The sequence below is a fragment of the Trichosurus vulpecula genome, chromosome X, assembly GCF_011100635.1.
Source record: "Trichosurus vulpecula isolate mTriVul1 chromosome X, mTriVul1.pri, whole genome shotgun sequence".
Taxonomy (NCBI): domain Eukaryota; kingdom Metazoa; phylum Chordata; class Mammalia; order Diprotodontia; family Phalangeridae; genus Trichosurus; species Trichosurus vulpecula.
Window position 1 is genome coordinate 1,633,249 of NC_050582.1, and position 24,295 is coordinate 1,657,543.

General features: G+C 43.4%; 2 protein-coding genes across 3 annotated transcripts in view; both read right to left on the reverse strand.

Annotated features, from left to right (window-relative positions):
- Window positions 1-6,796: 6,796 nt before the first annotated feature.
- Window positions 6,797-10,986, reverse strand: LOC118832754 (testis-expressed protein 11-like). Of its 2 annotated transcripts, XR_005009230.1 has the most exons (3): window positions 9,729-10,986; window positions 8,131-8,295; window positions 6,797-6,984 (listed from the first exon to the last, which is right to left on the reverse strand). XR_005009230.1 is itself a non-coding variant. In XM_036740096.1 (2 exons), exons 1-2 carry the CDS (start codon window positions 8,335-8,337, stop codon window positions 6,913-6,915), a joined length of 279 nt encoding a protein of 92 aa, XP_036595991.1. In that variant the 5' UTR covers window positions 8,338-8,859; the 3' UTR covers window positions 6,797-6,912. The 2 variants fall into 2 exon arrangements, 1 of the variants encoding a protein (XP_036595991.1); XM_036740096.1 differs by lacking the exon at window positions 9,729-10,986 and having other exon boundaries at window positions 8,131-8,859.
- An 11,466-nt stretch (window positions 10,987-22,452) lies between these two features.
- The window catches only part of LOC118832682 (testis-expressed protein 11-like), a 53,636-nt gene continuing 51,793 nt past the window's right edge, over window positions 22,453-24,295 (reverse strand). The window contains exon 19 of the mRNA XM_036740014.1: window positions 22,453-22,473. Within this exon, the coding sequence (XP_036595909.1) occupies window positions 22,453-22,473 (21 nt within the window). The remainder of the gene's footprint in view (window positions 22,474-24,295) is intronic.

The following is a 24,295-nucleotide window of genomic DNA, read 5'->3' on the forward strand; positions in this document are numbered from 1 at the left end:
AAAAAATAGATGAATTATAAAAAGATATTTGTGTAGTTGTTTCAACAATCTGGCTGGCAGCTGTTGTGGGGGTGAAAGACCAACACAAGCCCAACAACCAGCACGTTACCAGCACACTGCCAAAGCCCAGGTTCTTTGGATCTGCTTTACTAAGGAAAGCAACGTTAAGGGGTTAACAAGCTTACTTTAATCCAGCATACAAATACCATTCACTTAGTTCAGGGGAAGAAGCCAGCACCCTGAACTTCAGAGCAAATACAAACAAATTACAAACATCGACAGACAGACCCAATACAATTTGTAGTTACCAACGTCTAGGTTCAGCCCGGGAGCTCATAACAAGGGCTGGCCCAGAGTCACACGCACCACCACAGCTGTGGGTAAGAGCTCCAAAAAATAGAAAGCCAACCACTGGTTTTATATCTTTTTTGGGGTCAAGGGTGAGTCACACATGTGACTCACCCACAGGACCTGAAATCATCACAAAAAGGCGACTTAAATCCATGTGGTCTTAAAGCCTCTGATGTCCCAAACATGCCACTCAAACCCATGTAAACTAAGCCCTCCCCAGAGGCACAGAGGTCACCAAGGACTCCCAATCTAATCGAGGAAACAAAGGCCAAACCCTTCAAGGGCACTTGATTGAACTGAGTGCTAAGAGCCCATTTTGATTGCCAACACAGTAGTAAGATTTTAGGAGACTAATAGTCCTCTCTCATAATTGGATAAATTCAGCAAAGAAATAAATCACACACACATATACATATATATGTTTATATATATGAAATATTGAATAAACAATATTTGACTGATACGGGAGACTCTGAATGGGAATGTTAAAATGCACCTATTTCTCAGTATTCTATGGTACCTTTACAAAAACTGAGCGTATGCTTCGGTGTAAACATATATAAAAAGGCAAATATAATAAACACACCCTTCACAGACTATAACACAAAATAAAAGAAATAGGAGCAAAATATGTAAACCTAAGTAAAAACCAAATAATGACATCCTGAATGAACCGTAGAAACAATCATGTTAAAGATAATACAGACCAAAAGTCATAGAACGTACCTAAAGCAGTCCTCAGGAAAATTTCTATCTCTGAAGACTTGAAATACTAATAAAAGGGGAAAAAGGCTCAATGAAGTGAGTAGTTAACTATAAAGAGTAGCAAATAAAATTAGCAAGCCTAAAACTAGTACAAAAGGAAATAAAAAAATAAAACTGATAAAACTAAGGGCTTAAAAAGATGCTAAATTGATAAGCCATAAAGAAAAGGGGTGGGGACAATCATCAGAAAATTCCATATGCAATTATATGCCACCCAGCCTGAGAATTCAAATTAGCACGTTGCCCAAACTAGCAAAACAAAAAGTACAGAGCTTAACCCAATCTCTTAAAAAAAAAACCCAGATCATTGGATCTGAAAGTTAATTATTAGACATGAGCTCTTAATGCAAGTGTTATAAAAAATACTCTCCAAATCAGAGGAGGCAGAATACTCTTAAGGCAGCTTCCTGTGTAAGGGGAGGCAAAGCAGAGAGAGAACTTCAGATCAATTTTACTGAGGAATCTTGATGCAAAACAAATAAATGAATGAAACGGAAGGAGACTATAGAAAATGCATCCAGAAAACAGTTCACCGTGACTAAATCAGATTCATGCCAGAGAAGTAAAAATGGTTCGATATACAGGAAACAATCTAATGGATCATATAAACAAGAAATGGCCCAAACCCCACAATGATTTCAGGAGATGCAAAAAACTCCCTTGACCAAAAATGCCCCCAAATATTTACGTTGAGTCCTAAAAAACAAAAAACAGGCACGGAAGGGCCCTTTAACATGATCAAAAACATTTAAAACTAGAAGACGGCATTATTTGAGAGGAGAAACACTAGAAACCTAAGTGTAAAGAGGGGTAAAGTAAGGAGACCTCTTTTTTTATTAAAGTTTTTTTTTTGAAGGGGAAAGGCAGGGCAATTGGGGTTAAGTGACTCGCCCAAGGTCACGCAGCTAGTAAGTGTGTCAAGTGTCTGAGGCCGCATCTGAACTCAGATCCTCCTGACTCTGGGGCCAGTGCTCTGCTCACTGCGCCACCTAGCTGCCCCTGAAAGGAGACCTCTTAACAAATATTTGAAATAATTCTAGAAATGCAAGCCATAGCAATAAAACAAAAGAACAAAAGTAAAGGTCTAAGATGGCAAGATAATGAGCATTTCTATACGGTACTAAGAGACCCCAGGGTATAATGATGTGAGAAATTCCATTCAAAATAGCTACAAAATACAGAAACTCTTTGGGAGTTAGTGGAGTCTACTGAGAGCCACGTAAGAGGTACATGGAAAACTACAGAAATAAAGGGAAGAGAGAAGTATTCAGTGCTCATGATGGGATCAAAGCAATAGAATTATGACAATGCTACTTAATTTATAGCTCTAGTGTTATAACAAATTGCCTGGGGGATTTTTTAGGCACAAACACAACAATTTCTTTGGAAGAACAAAGAGTCTAGAAGCTCAACAAAAAGTGTGAATTAAGTTGGCCCAACATAACTGAAATTCAAGTTTGATTATGAATGCAAGTCATCCTAACTGGTACTGTTTAAAAAACAAACCAGAGGCAGACTAGGGGAAGCTATTAGATAAACAAGAAACAGCAGAGATCAACAGAAGGAGCTCAGTGTTTGACAGACTCAAACTGAAGTTCCTGGAGATGGATTTAATTTCTGACAAGAACTGCTAGGAATATTGGAAAGCAGTTTGGCAGAAATGAGGGTTGAACCAACATTCTCCATTGTGTGCCATAATGAGAAGGTCAACATCTATGTGACCTCAATATAAAGAAATGAGAAGAGAACAGGAAGAGGTAAGCCCACAGCTAATGCCAGACAAGGAATATAAGATAAAGGACAAAAAATTGATAACATAGAAATAAACTAATAAAACCAATTCATGAATACAACTGAGATAAAAAGAAGGCCTGTAGAGTCGGGAAAATGCTTCTATACCTGCTTCTGCTCTTGAATCAAATATAGATAAAATTCTGATATCTAAGGTATATAGGAACTGACGTGAAAATCTAACGCCAAGAACATATAACACCTAGTCCTCAATGGATAAATGATCTCAAGGAGATGAACAGTTTTCGCCATATTTATAAGCTGTAAGATACCACATGAAAACATATTCCCAATCACAAATAGAGACGAGTAAATTAAAACAACTTAAGTTTCACTTCACACTGTAAAGTGGCAAAGATGGGAACAGTCTGTGCTGGAGGGGATGTGGGAAAGTGGGCACATTGATGAGTTACTGGGAGAACTATGAAGTAGTTCAACTGTCCTGGATTTCGTTTAAGAGTATGCAAGAAAAGGAAGCCCACTTCTGAATATATACCCCAAGGAAGTCAAAGAGAGAAATAAAGGTCCATTTTTTGTTAACCAGACCGGTGATTTCATTAATGGAGGCACTTTTTTTTTTTACAACTTTGAGAATTGTCAGGGGAAATGAGGAGTTAAGTGACTTAGCTAGGGTCACACAGCCTGGATGTCTGTGCTAGAGGTGACGCTTGAATGATGGTCCTTCTAATTCTGAGGCAAGCTCTCTCTCTACTCTGCTATCCTGCTTCTAAAGGGCCAGTAAATATCTAAATATCCATATCATAAGCAGGAGATCCTACTGCAAGGAAGTCAACAACAGAAACGAGGGCAAATACACACCAGTTCTTCATAATGGTGTGCTTTGTGACAACGAAGGACTGGAAAGAAAGTCACCTATTAATTGAGGAATAGACGTAGAAACAATAAGATGTAAGTGTAATGGGATAGTATTGTGCAGTCAGAGAAACAAGGAAAGATTTGTACAAAATGATAGAGCGGTGATGACCGAAACAAAATGAGGCCCAGAGTCAGTAAGTTACTTCACCCTCTTTGCCTTAGTTTCCTTAACTGTAAAATGAGTTGGAGAAGGAAATAACAAGCTACTTCAGTATCTTTGCCAAGAAAACCCCAAAAGGAACACTAATGCATTGCTGGTGGAGTTGTGAACTGATCCAGCCATTCTGGAGAGCAATTTGGAACTATGCCCAAAGGGCTATCAAACTGGGCATACCCTTGGATCCAGCACTATCACTTCCAGGTCTGTATCCCAAAGAGATCGTAAAAAAGGGGAAAGGACCTACATGCACAAAAATATAGCACCTCCTTCTGTGGTGGCAAAGAAATGGAAACTGAGGGGATGCCCATCAGTTGGGGAATGGCTGAACAAGCTGTGCTATATGATTGTGATGGAATACCATTGTGCTATAAGAAATGATGAACAGGCAGATTTCAAAAACACCTGGAAAGACTTAAATGAACTGATGCAAAGAGAAGTTAGCAGAACCAGGAGAACATTGGGTGCAGTCAGAGCAACATTGTACAAGGATCAAGTATGAATGACTTAGCTCTTCTCAGCAATACAATGACCCAAGACAATTCCAAAGGATTCATGAGGAAAATGCTGTCGACACCCAGAGAAAGAACTGTGGAGTCTGAATGCAAACCAAACCATACAACTTTCTCTCTTTTTTTGTGGCTTTACCCTTTTGATTCTGTTTCTTCTTTCACGACATGACCAATGTGAAAATATGTTTAATACGATTGCACATGTATAACCTAAAAAAAGAAAAAAAGAAAATCCCCCTGAAGAGTCAGACACGACTGAAAAACAATCAGACAAAACAGGACCTGCCAACATATTCAATGTTCTGGCCCAGCCTGGCCTGGCACACGTTGTGATGTTTTGTATGGCTCACTTTGGCTTAACTCAAGGGAAGCTTCGCTATGAAGAGTGATGCTCTTCTCACCCTTAGAAACAACTGGAAAAAGACCGAATCAAGAAAATGCATCTAAGAAAAAGACCACGGTAAGGAAGTTTTGCCAGTCTCAGGTCCCTTCCAGCTCTGACTGTTTTCTATGGAAGTAATTCCTGGGCAAGATTTTAGCAAAACTCTCAACTCACCTCAAAACAAGAAATGCGTGTTAGCGCTCTCTCACACGCTCTCTCTCTCTTTCTGTCTCTATTTCTCTCACTCCCCTCCCTTCTCTCTCTCCTTCTTCCTTTCTCTTTCTCTATCTCTGTCTCTCTCCATCTCTCTCTGTCACCCTCCCTCTCTGTCTCTGTCTCTCTGTTGCTATTTCTGTCTCTGTCTCTGCCCCCTGTCTTTGTCTATCTATGTCTCTCCCTGTCTCTATCTCTCTCTCTCTTTCTCTGTCTCTCTCTGTCCCAATTTCTCTGTTTCTCTTGGTCTCTCTCAATCACTCTATCTCTGACTCTCTCTATGTCTCTATGTCTCCATCTCTCTCTCTCTGTATCTCTGTCTCTCTCTCTGTCCATCCCTGTCTCTGTCTCTCTTACTCTCACTCTGACTCTGTCTCTCTTTCTCTGTCCCTCTCTGCCTCTCTGTGTCTCTCTCTGCATCTCTGTCTCCATCTCCTTGTTTTTCTTGGTATCTTTCTCTGTCTCTCTCTCTTTTTCTCTGTCTCTGCCCCCATTTTCTCTCTATCTCAGTGTCTATCTCTCCCTCTCTCTCCTTTCTCTCTCCCACTCTGTGTGTGTGGCTCTATCAGTCTCTCTTTCTGTCTTTTACTCTGTTTCTCTCTTTCCCTGTCTCTCAATCTATTTCTTTCTCTCTCTCTCTCTTTCTGCCTCTGTTTCTCTGTCTCTCTCTCTCTCTCTCTGTGTGTCTCTGTCTCTATGTCTCTGCCCCCCCCATCTCTCTCTCTCTGTATCTGTCTCTATCTCTGTCCATCCCTTTCTCTATTTCTCTGTCTCTCTCTCCGTCTCTATTTTTCTCTGTCTCTATCTCTCCCTCTTTCTTTCTCCCCTCCCCGTATCTCTCCCTCCTCTGTCTCTCTCTCGTTCTTTATCTGTCTCTTGCTCTGTCACTCTCTTCCCCCCTTTCCCCCCTCTCTGTCACTGTCTTTCTCTGTCCCTCTATCTCTTTTTCTGTCTCTCTTTCTCTGCTCTCTCATTCTCCCTGTCTCCATCTCTGTATCTGTCTCCCTCTCTCTCCCTCCCTCCTCTCTGTCTCTGTCTCTCTCCCTCCTGTCTTTCTCTCCCTCTCATTCTCTCTCTCTTTCTTTTCTCTCTCTTCCCCCCCTCCTATCTCTGTTACTCTCTTCCTCTCTCTGTCTCTCTCTTCCCATCTCTCTTGATTTCTGTCTCTCTCCCTCCTCTCTCTTCCTCTCCCCCTCCTTCTCTCTCTGTACATATAAATATGTAAAACTGCAGAAGAAGAAACGCTTAGAAAAATGAGGTAAAAGTTTCTGCAATAACAGTGGAGACTTGAGTGAAGCCCCCACAGTCACTCACATCCCGGAATCACCAAATATTTCTGTTTGGAGCTCTGACTGTGGTCAATTCCCTACCTCTCTGCTCACTAGTAACTCAGTATGACCTCTAGACCTCCACCGAGGGGAAAGCATTGAATCTACCCAAGAATGAAAGGGCAAACACTGAGTGTGAGTGTGAGAGTGTGTGTGTGTGTGTGTGTGTGTGTGTGTTTTGGGGGTCAGGGGGAGGGGAGGACAGACACATTTCCTGCAGAGAATTTTAGCTTGAAGAAGACTCTGGGAATAGCTGAAGGACCTCAACCACCTTCCAAAAATTCTACCATAGATGGACCAGAGATAAACAGCAGACACATAGCAAAGAGGAACCACCATTTTTATTAGTTAGAACAATGTTGGAAACTAGTCCTCAAAACAGCAGAAACCAAGGCTCAAAAACATGTCTGCTGACAATTTTCCCTCCTCCCCCCAATAATCTTGTCATTTTAATCAATCTAACACCATAAGACCCTGAGAACAGGCCTAGATGCTCTGCTACTGAGGACCTCCATGTGCTCCAAGTTCTGGTAGCTCCTATTCCTCTTTGGAAGGCAAGCTTTTATCTTTCTCCACCTTGGCCAGGATCTCGCCATACACCTCAGTCATCTGGGAAACAGAAACCCGAACAAGCTTAGAGAACAGCTAAGGAACCAAGGATAGAGTCGAAGCTAAGCTCACATGATGAGTTTGAGCCCCTGTGACTCTGGCAGCTGCTGGAGGTAGGAGGGCCCAGGTTTTGTCAGGGCAGGGTGACCCTACTGCATTAGGCCTGTGTCTTGGTGCCCAGTGACTTATAACAAAAACCATTGCTGGATCAGTAATTCCCCCTTCAGATCAATGCTCTTTCCCCACTAAGTCTTTCTGGGAGGGCTAGAACTTAGAAGCCTCAGTCAGTGCCACGCTTCTAATATGTCCTCCCCCTCTTCTCTACTCAGCAGCTCATCCCTTGTAGCATCAACCAAGTCTGCAAATATAAGAGCTGTTAGAAAGCCCGAGTCACCCCCCTCGCCACTTGGGGCCAAGCTTGGAGTCGGTAGGATGAAAGCATGTTCTAAGAAGCCGGGCCCGCGGCAAAGTGGTGTCAAGGTAGGTTTTGAGTCCTTTATTTGGATTGAAACTAACCCTTTGCTCCCCATCCATTTAATCTTCCCGTTTCCCATCCTTAGAATTCTGGAATCTTACTGACGAAAAGAACTGGAAGCTCATGAATCTAAGCTCTACCCAAAATAAGAAATCTTCAACATTCCTGACAAGTACCAAGATGTCTCCATTTGAAGACTTCCTGTAACAGGAAACTCACTACTAAAATAAGACCCTATATGGAAAACTCTTTGAAAACTTTCAAAGTGCCCTGTAACATAAGTGACTATCACTACCCTCCCGAGATAGCCCATCCCATCCTGGGACAAGTGGCCTTCTAGTCAGTTGCCAGCTGCCTCTGTGTGGCTTCTATCTGTCAGCCCCCTCATTTGTTAGCAACCTACTGCTGGGGGTGCCGCAGTGCACAGAGCTAGGAGTCAGGGAGACCTGAGTTCAAATCCTGCCTCAGACACTAGTTGTAGTGACCTTACCTCTGACTGCCTGTAAAATGGGGATCAGAATAGCACTTACCTCACAGGGTTGTTGTGAGGATCATGAGATCGTGTTTGTAAAGCACTTAGAGTGGCACACAGCAGGTGCTTAATAAATGCTTGTTCCCCCTCTCTAGCCCCTCCCCTCTTCTGAGGTTCCCTGGTGTCCCCTCCATCTTACCTGACGTTCATAGCACTTCTTCAGGGAGCCAAGGTGGCCAAGAAAGCGAATTGCCAAAGCACACCACTTCTCAGCAGTTACGTACAGGCCCTCATTATACTGGTAGATGCCTGTATTCCAGGCTTTGGTCATAAGCCAAAGAATCTCTACTTGTGGGTACACCTGCTGAAATACAAGAAAAGCAGAGCTGGGACTGGTACCCTTCATCTACATCCTATCCCCAATGTGGCAAGGCCAAGTTGTGTGTGCACTTGGCTCCTGCTCACCTCAAAGAGGACATGAGCTAGCCAAAAAAGCCCCCGAGGCAATAGCTGGGATCTTTGGCTACTTGGTTCATCTGCTTCTGTAGATCGTGGGCCTAATCTACCCTACCGATCAGCGTCTCCATTTCTTATGCAGTACCAAGTGGTTCTGCTTGTTACGGCTTTGTAGCATAGTCTGAGGTGTGGTACTGCTAGGCCCCCTCCCTTCATGGCGGCTTGGTTCATCTGCTTCTGTAGATCGTGGGCCCAATCTACCCTACCGATCAGCGTCTCCATTTCTTATGCAGTACCAAGTGGTTCTGCTTGTTACGGCTTTGTAGCATAGTCTGAGGTGTGGTACTGCTAGGCCCCCTCCCTTCATGGCGGTTTTTTCGTCGATTCCCTTGACAATCTTACCTTTTAAACTCACCCAGATGAATCGTATTTTCTCTATAAAGTAATTCTTTGGCAGTCTGATTAGCATGGCACTGAATAAGCAAATGAACTCAGGTAGCACTGTCATTTTTATTACATTGGCTCAGCCTACCCAGAAGCAATTAATATTTCTCCAAATATTGAGATCGCCTTGTATTTGTGTGAAGAGAGTTTTATAACTGCGTTCTTACGGTTCCTGTGGTAGGGGGACTCCCAAGTATTTTATACTGGCTATGGTTATTTTCAGTGGAATTCCTCTATCTCGGTGGTGATGCAGGACCTGGAGTCAAGGGGTGGGGGAATCTATTCTACGCTGGATGGAGGAGCGCACGGCTTTAAGGAATGTCATGCTAAACAAAGGCCAGAGCAAATCGATGACATACAACTGTGTTAAAGAGAACTCTAAGGAGGCAACGAACCAATATCTCCGGCGAAAGCAGTCATTAGAGGAAAGCGTATCTCTCCGAAGACATATTACCAAAAGAGAACTGAGCTCAGAACTAAAAAGAATCGGTATGATCAGCAAATTAATAATCCCTCAACAAGCACAAAAGCAGAATTTTTGAAGCCAAAAAAGCCAACAAAAGGAAAATTGAGCTTCTAAAGAAAGCTTTTGGAAAAAAGAGACACAAATTTAATCAAAAAACCATTGATTTTTAAAGTGAGAGGAAAAGTGATATCCTGAGAAAAAACCAGAGAAGGAGGAATTGACAAGGATTGGAAAGGAAACAAAAGGAGATCATCAGAAGCCGCTTCAGGGATGTGCTGGAGGCAGCCGGAAGCAGCTCCCAGTGTGAGCAGGCTACAAACCAAGGCTCCCACTAAGGGTTGTGTTGATTGTCTGGCCTTGAGAAGGAAAAGGAAGAAAATGTTAATAATGCAAATTAAACTGAAAAGTGGGGCCAGATATGAAACACTCACCTGAACACCACTGACCGTACTCAAATCATCTGAAACCTTAAATGAAAAGGATGCATTAAATAGAAATTATGCGAATGAGCCAAACAAGAAATCCAGAATTTCAATAAGCTGATTTCTGAGAGAGAACCCATCAAAAGGGGAGTGGGTATTCTTTGAGCTCTTGTCCTGGGCCTCTTCTCCCTCTTTCCTCTCTTCGCGACCTCAGCCATTTTCATGGGGTGCCTCTCATCTCTAGATATGGAGCCTTAGTTTCTCCCTTGAGTTCCAGTGCCTAACTCTCATTTGAAACGGGATGTGCCTGAGACACCTTCGACTCAATATGTCCAAAATTCAACTCTAGATCTTTCCCACTAAACCAAACTCCCCGATTTTTGTTAAAGGCACCACGATTTCTTCTAGTGTCTGAGCTTTGTAAGCTCAGCATCATCCTCAACTCCTCCCTCTTCCTCACCCCTGTTATCTAATCAGTTGACAAATTATGCCATTTCTACCCCTATATCTCTTGCATCTGACCCCTTCTCTCCACTCACAGAGGCCCCATCACCTCTCACCACTGTGAGAAGTGCTGAAGGGGTCTTGAGTGGAAAAAGTTTGAGAAGCCCTGACCTAGATTATTGTAACAGCCTCCAAAATGGCCTCCCTGCCTCCAGATCCTCTCCACTCCAGTCGTTTTCCATGAACACAGATCTGAACACGTGATTCTACTACTTAAGCGGCTCTATGGCTTCATATTGTCCACAGGAAAAAAATCTCAACTCTGTTCTTTTACGGCCTTTTATGGGCCTACACAATGTGTCCCCAAAGCAGCTTTCTGGCTTCACTGGACATTATTCTGTCTTGCATTCTGGAGTCCAACCAAATTGGCCTTTTCTCTTTTACTCACCTCTGGTTTCCGTATCTCTGATGCTCATTCTCCTCACTTCCACTTTTGAGTCCTGTTGCTCCAGAACCATCTTCCACATGAAGTTTTTGCTGATCTCCCTGACTGCAAGGGTCCTTCCTCCAAAACTCCCTTAGAATTAATGACTTTTTATATGTTTGGATTTACTAACATTATGTCTACACTGTGTATATTTTGAGATGTGCTCATTTTCATTGGGATGTGAGCTCACTGTGAGTGTGCATTTAGGGTTACTTTGTACTTACATGGTCAGTGCCTAGCACAGTGCTGGGCACATAGTTAAGCACTTGTAGGTTAACTGATGGATTTTACAAGTGAATTCTATTAAATATTTAAAGACTGAATAACTCCTATACTACACGAACCGTTCATAAAAAAGAAGGAAAGCACCATAAAACTAAGCTCCTTCTCTTAAAACAAATATGAACCTGATGTCTAAGCTAGGAAAAAAGAAAACTATGAGCCAGTATCACTAATGAGCATTGGTTCAAAAAGAGTTAAGAAAATGTTAGCAAAAAGAATACAACAGTATATTTTAAAATCCTTCATTAGATTTATACTAGTGATCCAAGTACAGGAGGAAAGAATTAACAAATTAATAAAAAGGAATGAAAACAACACGGTTCTGTCAAGAGATGAAGGAAAAGACCTTTAACAATAAAAGGACTTTTCCTTACCGATCCAAAACTACAACAAAGTACCTACATAAAACTTGCAAGGCCTAGCGTTATCTGCAAAAGGAAAACACGGGAGCCTTTCCTCATAAAATTAAGGGGGACATAACAGGATACAAAATAAATCCAGAAAATCATCAGCCTTACCGTATGTTACTAACAAAACCCACGGGCAGCTAGGTGGTGCTGCAGTGGACAGAGCGCTGGGTCCAAAGTCAGGATCTGGCCTCAGACACTTCCTAGCTGGGTGACCCTGGGCAAGTCACTTCACCCTGTTTGCCTCAGTTTCCTCATCTGTAAAATAAGCTGGAGAAGGAAATAGCAGAGCACTCCAGTATCTTTGCCAGGGAAACCCCAGATGGGGTCACAGAGAGGGACACAACTGAATGATTAAACTGAACAAAACCCAGGAGGAAAAAACAAGAAGAAAAATTCAAGGTAAAAATAAAATGTATGAACTAGCTAGGAATGAAGCTTCCAAGAAACACAACTACATGAGACTTGTAAAAAAACAGCAACCCAATTCTAAAATAACTGTTACAAGAATAAGAGATAGGACCCACATAAATCATCTGCATTTCTATGTATTACTAGCAAAGCCCAATGGCAAGAGATAGAAAGAGAAATTCCATTTAAAGTTACTGTAGGGGGCAGCTAGGTGGCGCAGTGAGTAGAGTACCGGCCTGGGAGTCAGGAGGACCTGAGTTCAAATCCAGCCTTAGACACTTACTAGCTGTGTGATTTTGGGCAAGTCACTTAACCCCAATTGCCCTGCCTTCCCCCCTCCAAAAAACAAAACAAAACAAAACAAAATAAAGTTACTGTAGACACTATAAAATATTTGGGAGTCTATCTGCCAAGACAAACCCAGAGCTTATATGAACATAATTACCACACGCTTTTCACACAAATAAAGTCAGATCTAAATAAACGGAAAAACATCAGTTGCTCATGGTTAGGCCAAGCTAATATAATAAATATGACAATTTTACCTAAATTAATTTACTTATTCAGTGCCATTCCAATGGAACTACCAAAAAATTATTTTACAGAGCTGGATAAAATAATACCAAAATTCATCTGGAAGAACAAAAGCTCCAGAATATCAAGGGAATTAATGAAAAGAAATGCTAGGGAAGGTGGCCTAGCCATACCAGATATTAAACTGTATTATAAAGCAGCAGTCATCAAAACTACTTTGTACTGGCTAAGAAACAGAGCCGTGGATCAGTGGAATAGGTTAGGTACACAAGACACAGTAGTCCATGACTATAGCAATCTACTGTTTGATAAGCACAAAGACTCCAGATTCTGGGATAAGAAGTCACTATTTGACAAAAATTGCTGGGAAAAGTGGAAAATGGTATGGCAGAAACTGGGCATAGACCAACATCTGACACCGTATACCAAAACAAAGTCCAAATGGGTACACGATTTAGACATAAAGGCTGAAACAAATTAGGGGAGCAAGGAATAGTTTATCTGTAAGATTTATGGGGAATGGAGGAATTTATGACCAAATAAGACATAGAGAACATTATGAAATGCAAAATGGATAATTTTGACTACATTAAATTGAAAAGGGTTTGCACAAACAAAGCCAATGCAACCAAGATTCGGAGGGGAAGCAGAAAACTGGGAAAGAATTTTTACAACTAGTATCTCTGATACAGGCCTCATTTCTAAAATATATAGAGAACTGAGTCAAATTTACAAGAATACAAGTCATTCCCCAATTGATAAATGGTCAAAGGATATGAACAAGCAGTTTTCAGAGGAAGAAATTAAAGATATCTACAGGCATGTGGAAAAATGCTCTAAATCACTATTGATTAGAGACATGCAAATCAAAAGAACTCTGAGGTACCACATCACACCCATCAGATTGGCTAACGTGACAAAACAGGAAAATGATAAATGTTGGAGAAGATGTGGGAAAGTTGGAGCACTAATTCATTGTTAGTGGAGCTGTGAGCTGATCCAACCATTCTGGAGAGCAATCTGGAACTATGCCCAAAGGGCTATAAAAATGTGCATACCCTTTGACTCAGCAATACCACTTCTAGGGCTATATCCCAAAGAGATCATAAAAATGGGAAAAGGACCTACATGTACAAAAATATTTATAGCAGCAATCTCTGTGGTGGCCAAGAACTGGAAATTGATGCCCATCGATTGGGGAATGGCCAAACAAGTCATGGTATGTGAATGTAATGGAATACTATTGTGTGATAAGAAATGGACTTCAGAAAAACCTGGAAAGACTTATATGACCTGATGCTGAGTGAAGTGAGCAGAACCAGGAGAACATTGTACACAGTAACAGCCACAGTGTGTGAGGACTGACTTTGATAGACTTAGCCTTCTCAGCAATGCAAGGACCTAAAACAATTCCGAAGGGCTCATGATGGAAAATGCCATCCACATCCAGAGAAAGAACTATGGAGTCTGAATGCAGAGAGAAGCAGACCATTTTCTTTTTTGTTTTGTTTTTGTTTTCTTTTCTTTTCTTTCTCATGGTTTCTCCCATTCGTTCTAATTCTTCTATACAACATGACTAATGTGAAAATGTGTTTAATAGGAATGTACATGTGGAGCCTATATCAAATCGCATGCCATCTTGGGGAGGGAGGGGGAGAAAATTTAAAACTTATGGAAGTGAATGTTGAAAACTAAAAATAAATAAATTAACTAATTTACAAAAAAGAATAAGGCATAGGGACTGGACTTCATTTGCATAGGAACCCTTCCTAAATGAAGGGACTTTTCGCCAGTGTAGACAGTACCTCCTCTGTGTACCGCACTGAGAGGTTAAGTGACTTGCCCTGGGTTATACACACACACAGCCAGTGTCAAAGGCGTGACTTGAACCTATGTCTTCTAGACTCTGAAGCTGGGTCTCCACACACACCCCCACTCCTTATATCATGACAACTCTAAATAAAGAAGAAATAAAAGAAAATCTTAAAAATGGGAAAGTTATTCAGTGTTTACGTCTGGTCTGTCAGTTATTCAACAAGCATTTAACGAACTATGTGCCAAGCACTGAGTGCAAAGTACTGGGAATATAATGAAAGGCACAGTCCCTCCCCTCAAGGGGAGTACACTCTAATGGAGGAGAAAATATGTAAATAATTAGACAGATATAGAGAGAATTCTGAGATAGAAAGTTAACAGCAGTTAGAGGGATAGAGAAGGTCTCCTGAAGAGACACAATTTGAGGTGAAGAGGTGGAAGTGAGGGGGCAGAATTTTGGTGCAAAGTCACAGAGATGGGAGATGGAGTCTCATGGTCAAGGAGTTGCAAATAGGCCAATGTGGCTAGATTGGAGAGTGAGTGTGGAGGGAGAAAAGCGTAAGGAGACTGGAAAGGCAGGGAAGGGTCAGAGCTTTAAATGCCAGAGGACTTAATGTTCGGTCCTGGTGGTAACAGGGAACCACTGGAATTCACTGAGCAGAGGGGTGCCATGGTCAGATGTACACTTTAGAAAAATCATCTCAGGAGGTAAGAAGAAGATGTCCTGGAGAGGGGGAGAGACGTGATGCAGGGAGAACAATTAGGAAGCCGATCCAATAGTCCAGGTGTGAGGGGATGAGGGCCTATGGGAAAAAGGTAGAAATGACAAGATGGGGCAATGGATTGGATAGAGAGGTGAGTAAGGAGTCAACTGAGATTGGGAGCCTGGGTGACTGAGAGAATCGAAGTGCCCTTGACAGTAGCGGGGAAGTTTTTAGGGAGGAGACTGAGTTCAGTTTTGGACATGTTGAGTTGAAGATGCCTAGGGGACATCTAGTACAAAATGTCCAAGAGGCAGTTCTAGGAGACTAGAGCTGGACATAGAGTTCTGGGTGGGAATCATCTGCTTAGAGATGACCGTTGAACCACCATAGTTTTAATGAGATCACTGAGTAATGTGGCATAGAGTGAAAAGACCTGGTATAGTCAAAATTATGATTGTTTTAACCAGTCATCAAGAAGCATTTATTGAGGGCCTACTGTGTGCTAGTCACTGTGCTAAGCATTAGCTAAAATATTACAGAAGGAATCCTATATTGATCAAATTACCAAAGGGATACTTCATAGAATTAGATAGCAACAAAAGCCATTTGGATGAATATAAGGTACATTAGAAGAGTGAGGAAGGGGGCCTGGTATTACCAGGTCTCTAACTATAATATACTAAAAGCTAATAATAAAGCAGCACCAATCTAATCCTATTTAACAGGAAGTAGGAACCAGAGCAGGCGGGGCCACCTTCAGAATGGACGATAGCCTTGGAAACCACCCCCCGCCCCCACGGACACACTTTGCCTCTCTCTGGAGATTTTACCCAATATGAACTTTCAGGTTTCACTTGGTACTAGTCATGTGACTTTGGTATGATTAAGTCATTCCCCAACATGCTCCACTGAATGCAGTTGTTTCACCGTTGGCCTAAATACTAAAACATGTACCTGGCACCTGTCCTACCCATGAAGCCTCTCCCTGAGCTGCCCCAAACCCAGAAGTTCTAGAACCACACAATGCACTTCATTCCTGCATCTGGCACAGGAGCACAGACAACAGAACAGTTGGTGGCTGAGCTGCGACTCGTGCATTCAATTCATTCACTGGGCCAGTTTTACGGTGAAGACTTAGGAGCTTTAGACCTCTTAGAACATTTGGCACATGGAATCAAATGGAACTGAATGCTGGTGCCCTTCCATTCAGTACTGCTTGCCAAGCACATTCAGTGACAAATCCCAGACAGGGAAGCCATCCCACTGAGGTGACCCCAGCCTTGGCAGACAAGAGCAAGGGACGTTTCTGTGTTTTCCCGCTCAAGGAAACACTTATGATCTCTTGCAAATACACAGGGCAGACATGAACATCTGTAGACATACATCATAGCAGCATAACATGGCCCATGGCATTCACACTAGGATTACGGACAGCCACCACATACATCGATCATACGTACAAACAGACAAGCTGCTGGATGGAAGAAGCAGGGCAGCAATACCAATGTACTGCAGAGGGCATATGCAACATGGAACATATGGTAGAGTTATTTCTGAAGCTTCTCCCCAAACCAATCATTTTCCTTAGGCCTAGATCTGATCACGTCAACCCCCAACAAACTCCAGTGGCTCTCTCTGTGATGATTTCCAGGATCAAACACGAGCTCCTTTGTGTGGCATGTTTTGCCTGGCCCCTTCCCCCTTTTCCAGTCTTTTTACAATTTATTCCTTTCCTTACATTCTGTGACCCATTCATACTGGCTCACTTACTGTTCTGCACAGGACACTCTTATCTCCCATCTCTGTGCCGTGTATTGGCTGGAACGAACTACCTCCTCACTTCTTGGAATCCCTGGCTCCCTTCCAGACTGGGTTCAGGTCTTGGTGCTACCCTCTACATGAAGCCTTTCCTGACACTCCCAGCTGCTGGTACCCTTCCTTCCATAACCACCTTGCATTCATTTTCTATACATTATGTATAGGTGTTGTGTCCTCCACTACAGTGTAAGCTCCTTGACGGCAGGGACCATGTCCCTTTTGTCTTTGCATTCCCAGTGCTGAGCACAGTGCTTGGAAAATAATAAATGGGAAGGGAGGGAGGGAGGAAGAGAGAAAGGGAGGGAGACAGAGAGGAAAAGGAAGGGAGGGAAGGGAGGGAGAGAGGGAAGGGAGGGAGAGAGGGAAGGGAGGGAGAGAGAGGAAGGGAGGGAGGAAGGGAGGAAGGGAAGAGGGGAAGGGGAGGGAGGGAGGGAGAGAGGGGAGGGAGGGAGAGAGGGGAGGAAGGGAGAGAGGGGAGGGAGGGAGGAAGGGAGGGAGGCAGGCAGACAGGAAGGGAGGGAGGGACAAAGAAGCATTAATATAGCACCTACTATGTGCAAGGTACTGTGCTAAGTACTTTTTATAAATATTTTCTCATTTGATCCTCAAAACAACCCTGCAAGGTTAGTACAATTAGTAGCCCCATTTTACAGTTGAGAAAACTGAAGCAGACAGTGGTTAAGTGATTTGCCCAAGGTCACATAGCTCAAAGATGTCTGAGGCCAAATTTGAACTCAGACTTCTCCTGACTCCAGGCCCAGCCCTCTACGTGCTGCCCTCCAATCTGAACAGAGGCCTCTCTGGACCTGGGATAGAATTGAAAAACTTCTCCAACCCTCCAGAAAATACCCACAACATGAGCATCCAACCTTTCGCTGATTCCATCGACTGAGTTCTGATCCATCTTTGACAGTCCGCAGCGGGCTGAGGTCCTTCTCAGGCTCTGCTTGGTTGATTCATTGCTCCTTTTTTCCTGCTCACCATGAAGTCCAACAATTCTCTGAGAGGTCCTATGCATGTCTCAGCAGGGCCCCGCCATGCTTGAGGGCGAGGTGCCTGACCCTCTACCTCCTTGCTATGGACCACCTTTCCATGGAGCTGCTCTCTTGGGCTCTTCCACACAAACTACAATTCCTTAGCAGGACTCTGGAGATCTTGACAACAGCAGAAGGAAAGAAGACCCTACACCACTTGTTTCTATCTGTTGCTTTGACCTCAGGTCTCTTTCAGTTGACCTCATGACTAAGATAATGAAATTCTCCTTCCTTCCTCTTCTGACAATGTGAGGCACAGGTCAGTGAGCAAATGTGACCTAAACATTACCAGGTAAATTTTGAAGCCTGTGACCTCATTCCTGGCAGCACTATATGCATGCCCTAGAGATGCCTCATGTTGCCTCCACTGAGCCCTCTGCCCGGGCCCTAGTTCTTCCTCAGGGCAGTAAGGTGTGGCTCTGGACTCCCTGATGCCTGCCAAGACCAACAGCCCCCTTTTTAAGTAGTTTGCTTTTAAAGTCTCTGCTTCATGTTACCAGTTCAAACAGACTCTGACAGGAAAGCCACAACTGTGGGGATAACTTCTCGGTGACAGCCCACTTCAAAGCCCAGAATTCCAAGTGACATTGGGGACCGTGAGCCTCACCACCTGGAAGCCCTTCACTGGCAAACACACTGAGTTTTTGGTGGCCACCACTCTCTTTTGATACAAGAGTGCACCCAAGCTAGCATAAGTGTGCAGCACAAAGGGTCTTCTAGGATATGCATAAACCAACACCAATGCATGAGGAAAGCAGTCGATCATGTCATTAAAAGCTGGTTCATGCTTCTTGTTCCAATCATCTTCAGATGGTATAAGAGGAATGCCAGGCCAGCCTCAACTTTTCCTCCTGCTTTAGGTTTTCTTCTAATTCCATGTTCATGGGTAAAGTCACTGAGAGGCATGGAAGTCATAGCATCATTCTTCACCCATTTGCAGCAGTCACTACCAAATCCTAGACAAGCCTTTAGTTCGTGCAGATTACTTGGATGTGACCAGCTGGTAACCACTACTATCTATGCTGCATCCATACTCACTCCCAGCTTACAGAGGCTCTCTAAAATTGGCACTTATCAATAGACAGTTTAAGACTAGCTTCCTTGTTTTGATTTAACCCTTTCATCTTTTCTCGTGTCTTCAAGGTCTATGCGACCATTCAAGAGCCCCAGTGAAAAAACTGACAGTCAACAGACTCCCAAAACATGATTTCCTACTGGCAGAGCATGTTCAATGACCCTCTTTAAACACTCACTACCTGAAGAACCAATAACACCCCAGATGACTGAATTCAGGCTTTGCATAACATTGTGCAACAAAAGCCCGTCTTTACTAAATGGAAGAAACGGTCTTGACAATTGCTGATGGCACCGACCGTGGCCACTGAAAACAGATACCTACTGCAGGTGCTGGTGGTGGAGGGTGGGGGGCGCTACTGTAATAGTGTCCAATTGAACGTTTTGTGCCTGTTCAGAGATAATTAACTCAATTATCCATGTTCTGCTGAATAGAGCTGGAGAAAAATCACAAAACTGGCTTGACTGTAGCTACTACAAATGTGTGTATGTTACATCATCTGCACTGGGCCCTCCATTTACACCTCCCTAATCAATTCCCTCTCCTGCTCTCCATAACAGCTCTTCTAACCTTTTTATACTTCCTCAAGGCTCCCAAGCCAACAAGCCTACTACGTGCCAGGCACTGTGCTGGGTGTTAGAGATACGAAGAAAGGCAAGACACCTTCTACCTTCAGGGAGCTCCCAGTCTAATGAAAGAGATGACATGATGTAGACAGAATAAAATGGAAGTAACCTCAGAGTGAAGGCGCTAAGGGAAAGGAGGCCTGGGGTAGGTTTTTGCAGAAAGTAGCTGAGACTTGAACAAATCTAGGGAAGCCAGGAAGCAGAGAAGAAGAGGAAGAGAGTTCCAGGCATAGGAACATAGGGGACAACCAGTAAAAATGCCTGGAGTCAGGAGAAGGAAAACCCAAGGAGGCCAATGCCTACCTGCTGTTCTTCATATATGACACTGCATCTCCTGCCTCCATACATTTGTATAGGTTATGGCCCTCATGCCTGGAATGCCTTTCCTCCTCACATGACTCTTACAATTCCTAACTTCCTTCAAAGCTCAGCTTAAGTGCTACCTCCTACATGAAGCCTTTCTGGATTACCCAGTATTTACTTCTGAATGTACACGTTGCTTCTCCTGAGAGAAGGTGAACTCCTTTTTTTTTTCCTTTTTTTTGTCTCTGTGCCCCCAGTGCCTAGCATAGTGCTTAAAAAATGCTTGTTGATTTGAAAGTAGGACTTGGTGAGTGAGTGGATATGGCAGACTAATAAGTAGCTTTCAAATATTATTGAGAGAACTAGGAGTTACTAATCAAATTACCAATGTAAAGAGAACTGGCATTGAATCAGAGCTGGAGGGAAGGCTAGCAGGAAGATGGTGAGTTCAACTGTAGACATGTTGAGTCTCAAGTGATGATGTCACATCCAATTAGAAATGTCCTACAGGTAACTGGCAATATGGGATCTGAACTCAGAAGAGTAGTTGGGGCTGAAGATGTAGATTTGTGAGTCATCAGCATAAAGGGGATGTTTAAAGCCATGAGGCAGGCCTGGATAACAGCAGAGAAGAGCATAGAAAGGACTGAACTTTGGGAGATGTCCATGGTTAGGAGTGCATGTGGACGGAATAATGAGAAGGCGCTATCAGAGGGTGGTTAATAGTGTCAGATCTGCCAAGAGGTCAAGGAGGATGAAAGCTGAGAAAAAGCCAGTGCAGATGGCAGAGATGACCTCTTAGTGTGCAATCTTGGTAGAGTAGTAGAGATGGAAGACAAATTATAGGGAGTTTAGGAGCGAGTGGGTGGGAAGTGAATGGAGACAGGAGGGACCTGCCATTCTTTTGATAAGTTTGGCAGTAAAAGGAAGGGGAGAAATGAGATGGTGAGTAGCTGAAGAGGACAGTGGGGTCAAAGTTCATTATTTTTTTCTATGATGAGCTATGTATTTCTGAAGGCAAAAGGGAAGAATCTGTGAGAGGAAATTAAGAGAGATTGTGAAGGGGAGAACAATATGCTTCAGTAGGTGAAAGGTGATGGGATAGACAGCACAAGTTTCCTCTTAGATTGGAGGAACGGATGTGTGCATGTAGAGGGAGAATGAAAGAGATGAGCTGAAGTGGAGTAGTGGAGAGATAAGGGAGCTCCCATCAGATGACCTTTGATTCAGAAGAGGAGGGTATGGGGTTGTCTGCCTAGAGTCAGGGAGGTGAAGGTAGGGCTGAGGGCTTATGGAAAGAGAAGGGTTAGAGCTGCCACTATTAGGGGAAGCTCACCAGGGCACCAAACCTACAAGGAAGGGATCTTTACACATCAACGAGGACTGGTTGAGACTTGTCATGATGGATATGCAATGGACCAGGTCTGAGGGGCTATACCATTCAGGAATAACAACAGAGAAAATGGACAGGGTTGGGAATTGTACAATGGGCACAGCAGTTCAAGGAAGTGGTGAAGAGGCAACATCTGAAGTAACTAAGTGGCCAAGGCTAGATAGAGCTGTAGTTAGAAGCAATAAATGAAAAGATGAATGAAAAGTATATATTAAATGCTCACCATTTGCCAAGCTCTGTGCTAAGTTCTGGAACTATAAAGACAAAGATGAAATGGTGCCTTCTCCCAAGGAGCTCACACTCTAATTGGGGGGAAACAATACGTATAGGAGGATTAAGCTTCAGGGCACAGAGAAAAGCTCGGTGGTCTTTAGGTGCTAAAGAAGTGCACATGGCAAGGCCCAGTGATCCACAGGGTGCCTTGGAACAAAGTAAGCTAGTTACTAACATCATCAAGAAAGACAGAATTGGGTCTTAAGGGTCATCAGACAATAACAGAGATGTTTAGAGAAGAACTTTACATAAGAAATGGAAGGATGAAGGTATATTTCTGTACCCCAAAGTAGCAATCAGGGATGAGGTAAGAAGGTAAGGTTTCCACAGTTGGGTTTCAGGGAAGGCAAGAAGGTGAAGAAAAGGCTCAACATAGAGGAGATCTTCTACATAATGGCAGAGAAGATTCCAAGAGTCCTTTTCTGAGCTAACACAAAGTCTACAAGTGTGGGAAGAGACATGGTTGAGGCACAAACATAGAAAGAGGTGACAATGGTCAATGAAGAACTGATTCTATCTCAGCTTCACCAGTGGCCAAGAAGAGCTTAGGACAGATGTTCCAAATCACAGACTCCTCCTCACTCCACAACTGGTCTGGGTAGCTCTGAAATCTTTTGTCATGATTTGGAAGCTTTCTTCTATCTTCAAAGATGCACAACCCTTCCTCTAAAACACTGTTCCTTCTCCAGGTGTCTGTCTGCACTGGCTTGTGCAGCCACTCGGCAGCTTTCTGTGGGGGCTGGGAGCAGCTCTTCTTGTCACGTCTACCTTTCTCTAACAGCCAGTATATGCCGGTGGATAGAGGTGCTTGATAAAGGTGATTTGATCAATAAAGAATGAATGGCAACTAGAGAAAACAAATACGTACAAGATGTTCTTGGGAACAAAACAACATGCAACCTCAACAGGACGAGAAAAGTCACATCGGTAACCAGAATCAGGGCATCCCTTACATGGGGAGAACAAGCTACACCATCGAAATAGTCCTACCAGCAAATTAATCTCTGCCTGAAAAGTTAACTTGGCCAATTATGTTTTGGGAGACAAGCAGTGGGAGCTGGGAAATAGATGAGAAAGAAACTAGCAAGCATTCAAGCTCTGACAAGAAGCCCTCTGAAAGGCTCTTTTCACTCTATATTCCTCTCCACCTAGAAAACAGAGAACCAGAGGTAGGGCTACACTATTTCAGGAGGAAAGAAAGCAGCCTCTCTCCCCACCTCCAACCCCACACCCACCTACTTACTGGAGGAGGGGGCTCAGGCCAAGCCAACTGCCATTTGTGTTACTATAGAAAACGTGCCCTGGTGAGACTCAGAGCTTAGAAATGGACTCTTCTTTTCTTCCCAAAGGGAACTTTACAAATTCTCCTAAGGTGCTTAAGTTACTAATCAAATTACCAATGTAAGGTTATAAAAACTGTCATCGCCTAAATGCCAGGAGATTCCCAGCAAGACAGGATCATAGATTTTGACCTCAAAGGGACCTTATCAAATCAAAGGCAACCAGAGGAAGAAACTAAGGCTCATAAAGATTAAGTGACTTGCTCAAGGTCACACAGGTCAATGCCAATTTGTGCCAAACTGTCATCTCAATCTCCTGGTCCACCTACCTATGTGTTCCCATCACATTTGGGCTGGTTTACAGATATTTGTATATGGGCCAGGGAGCTCCAGCAGGAAAGGCAATATCTTTTACAGCTAATCCAGCCCCCCCCTCCCCAGCCAAGGTTTTCTTTTATTTGCTTATCAAAGCAGACCATAGCCCAGAGCTGGGGGGGGGCAGGAAGCTATTTCTTTTTCTCTACCTGGTTCTGGGGATCCTGAATTGCTGCACAAAGCCTTTCCTCCAGATAAGGTAGCAGGGCATTTCTCAGTCCCTTGGCTGAACTAGGGGTACCGAAGGAGAAAATTTTCTAAGCTGCTTCACTTCCCCTTCTCCTTAGCTACCAGTAAAGGTCTTTGTGGGGGGAACCCAACAAACAATGATTTCTGGCTCCTAAGAAAGTGACAAGTGACACTCCATTCCTAGGCCAGGAGGTTTCTTCTGACTAGACTAACCCCAACAGGCTGTACCCTGTGTTGGTAAGCAAAATGGGCTCTTAGCACTCAGTTCAACCAAGTGCCCTTAAAGAGTTTGGCTTTTGTTTCCTTTGAGTAATTCAGTGTGTTTCATTGAGTCTTACTAGGTGCTTAGCCCCAGGCCCAAACCCCTATTAGGTGCTAAGCCTATGTGGGTATGAAGCTCCCAGGGTACTAAGGGGGAGGTGCTAACTCAAGAGCCAATCATAGGAGCCTAAGTTCTGGTCATTCAGATGATGTGACATCTGAACCAGTATAAGAAGAGAAGACAGAGCTATTTGCGCAGGACTCTCACTCATGGTGGCTCGAGGTGATGCGGAGACCCTGGGGCAGCTGTCGCTAAGAGCCCTCCAGCTCGCAAACCTGGATGTTGGGACTTTGTTAAACTCTGGTAACTATGTATTGGGATTTGAATCAGACAAGTTCTGTCTGTCGATGTTTCTAATTTGTTTGTATTTTGCTCTGAAGTTCAGGGTGCTGGCCTTTTCCCCTGAACTAAGTGAGTGATATTTGTATGCTGAATTAAAGTAAGCTTGTTAACTGCTGAATGTTGCTTTCCTTAGTAAAGCAGATCAAAAGAATCTGTGCTTTTGCAGCATGCTGGTAGTGTGCTTGTTGTTGGGCTTGTGTTGGTCTTTCACCCCCCCCCCACAACAGCTGCTAGCCAGATTGTTGAAACACACCCTCAAAGCCTTTATAGTATCCCCACTACAACATTGCCAAGTTGTTAGCCAGCCAGACTCCCATTTCTGCACTGGCCAAATTGTTAGGAAGTTTGTCCTCATGTTGGGAACTCAAATTTACCTCCCTGGAGCTCACACCAATTAGTCATAGCTCTTCTGCCCAGGGCCAAGTAAAATGAATCTAAATTGTAGAGCTGTCCGCCCCCTTC

Coding starts and splice junctions, on each gene's coding strand:
- LOC118832754 (XM_036740096.1), bottom strand. CDS start 8,337: ATGAAGGGTACCAGTCCCAGCTCTGCTTTTCTTGTATTTCAGCAGGTG. Junction 6,985..8,130: donor AGAAGTGCTATGAACGTCAG/GTAAGATGGAGG, acceptor TCTGTTTCCCAG/ATGACTGAGGTGTATGGCGA.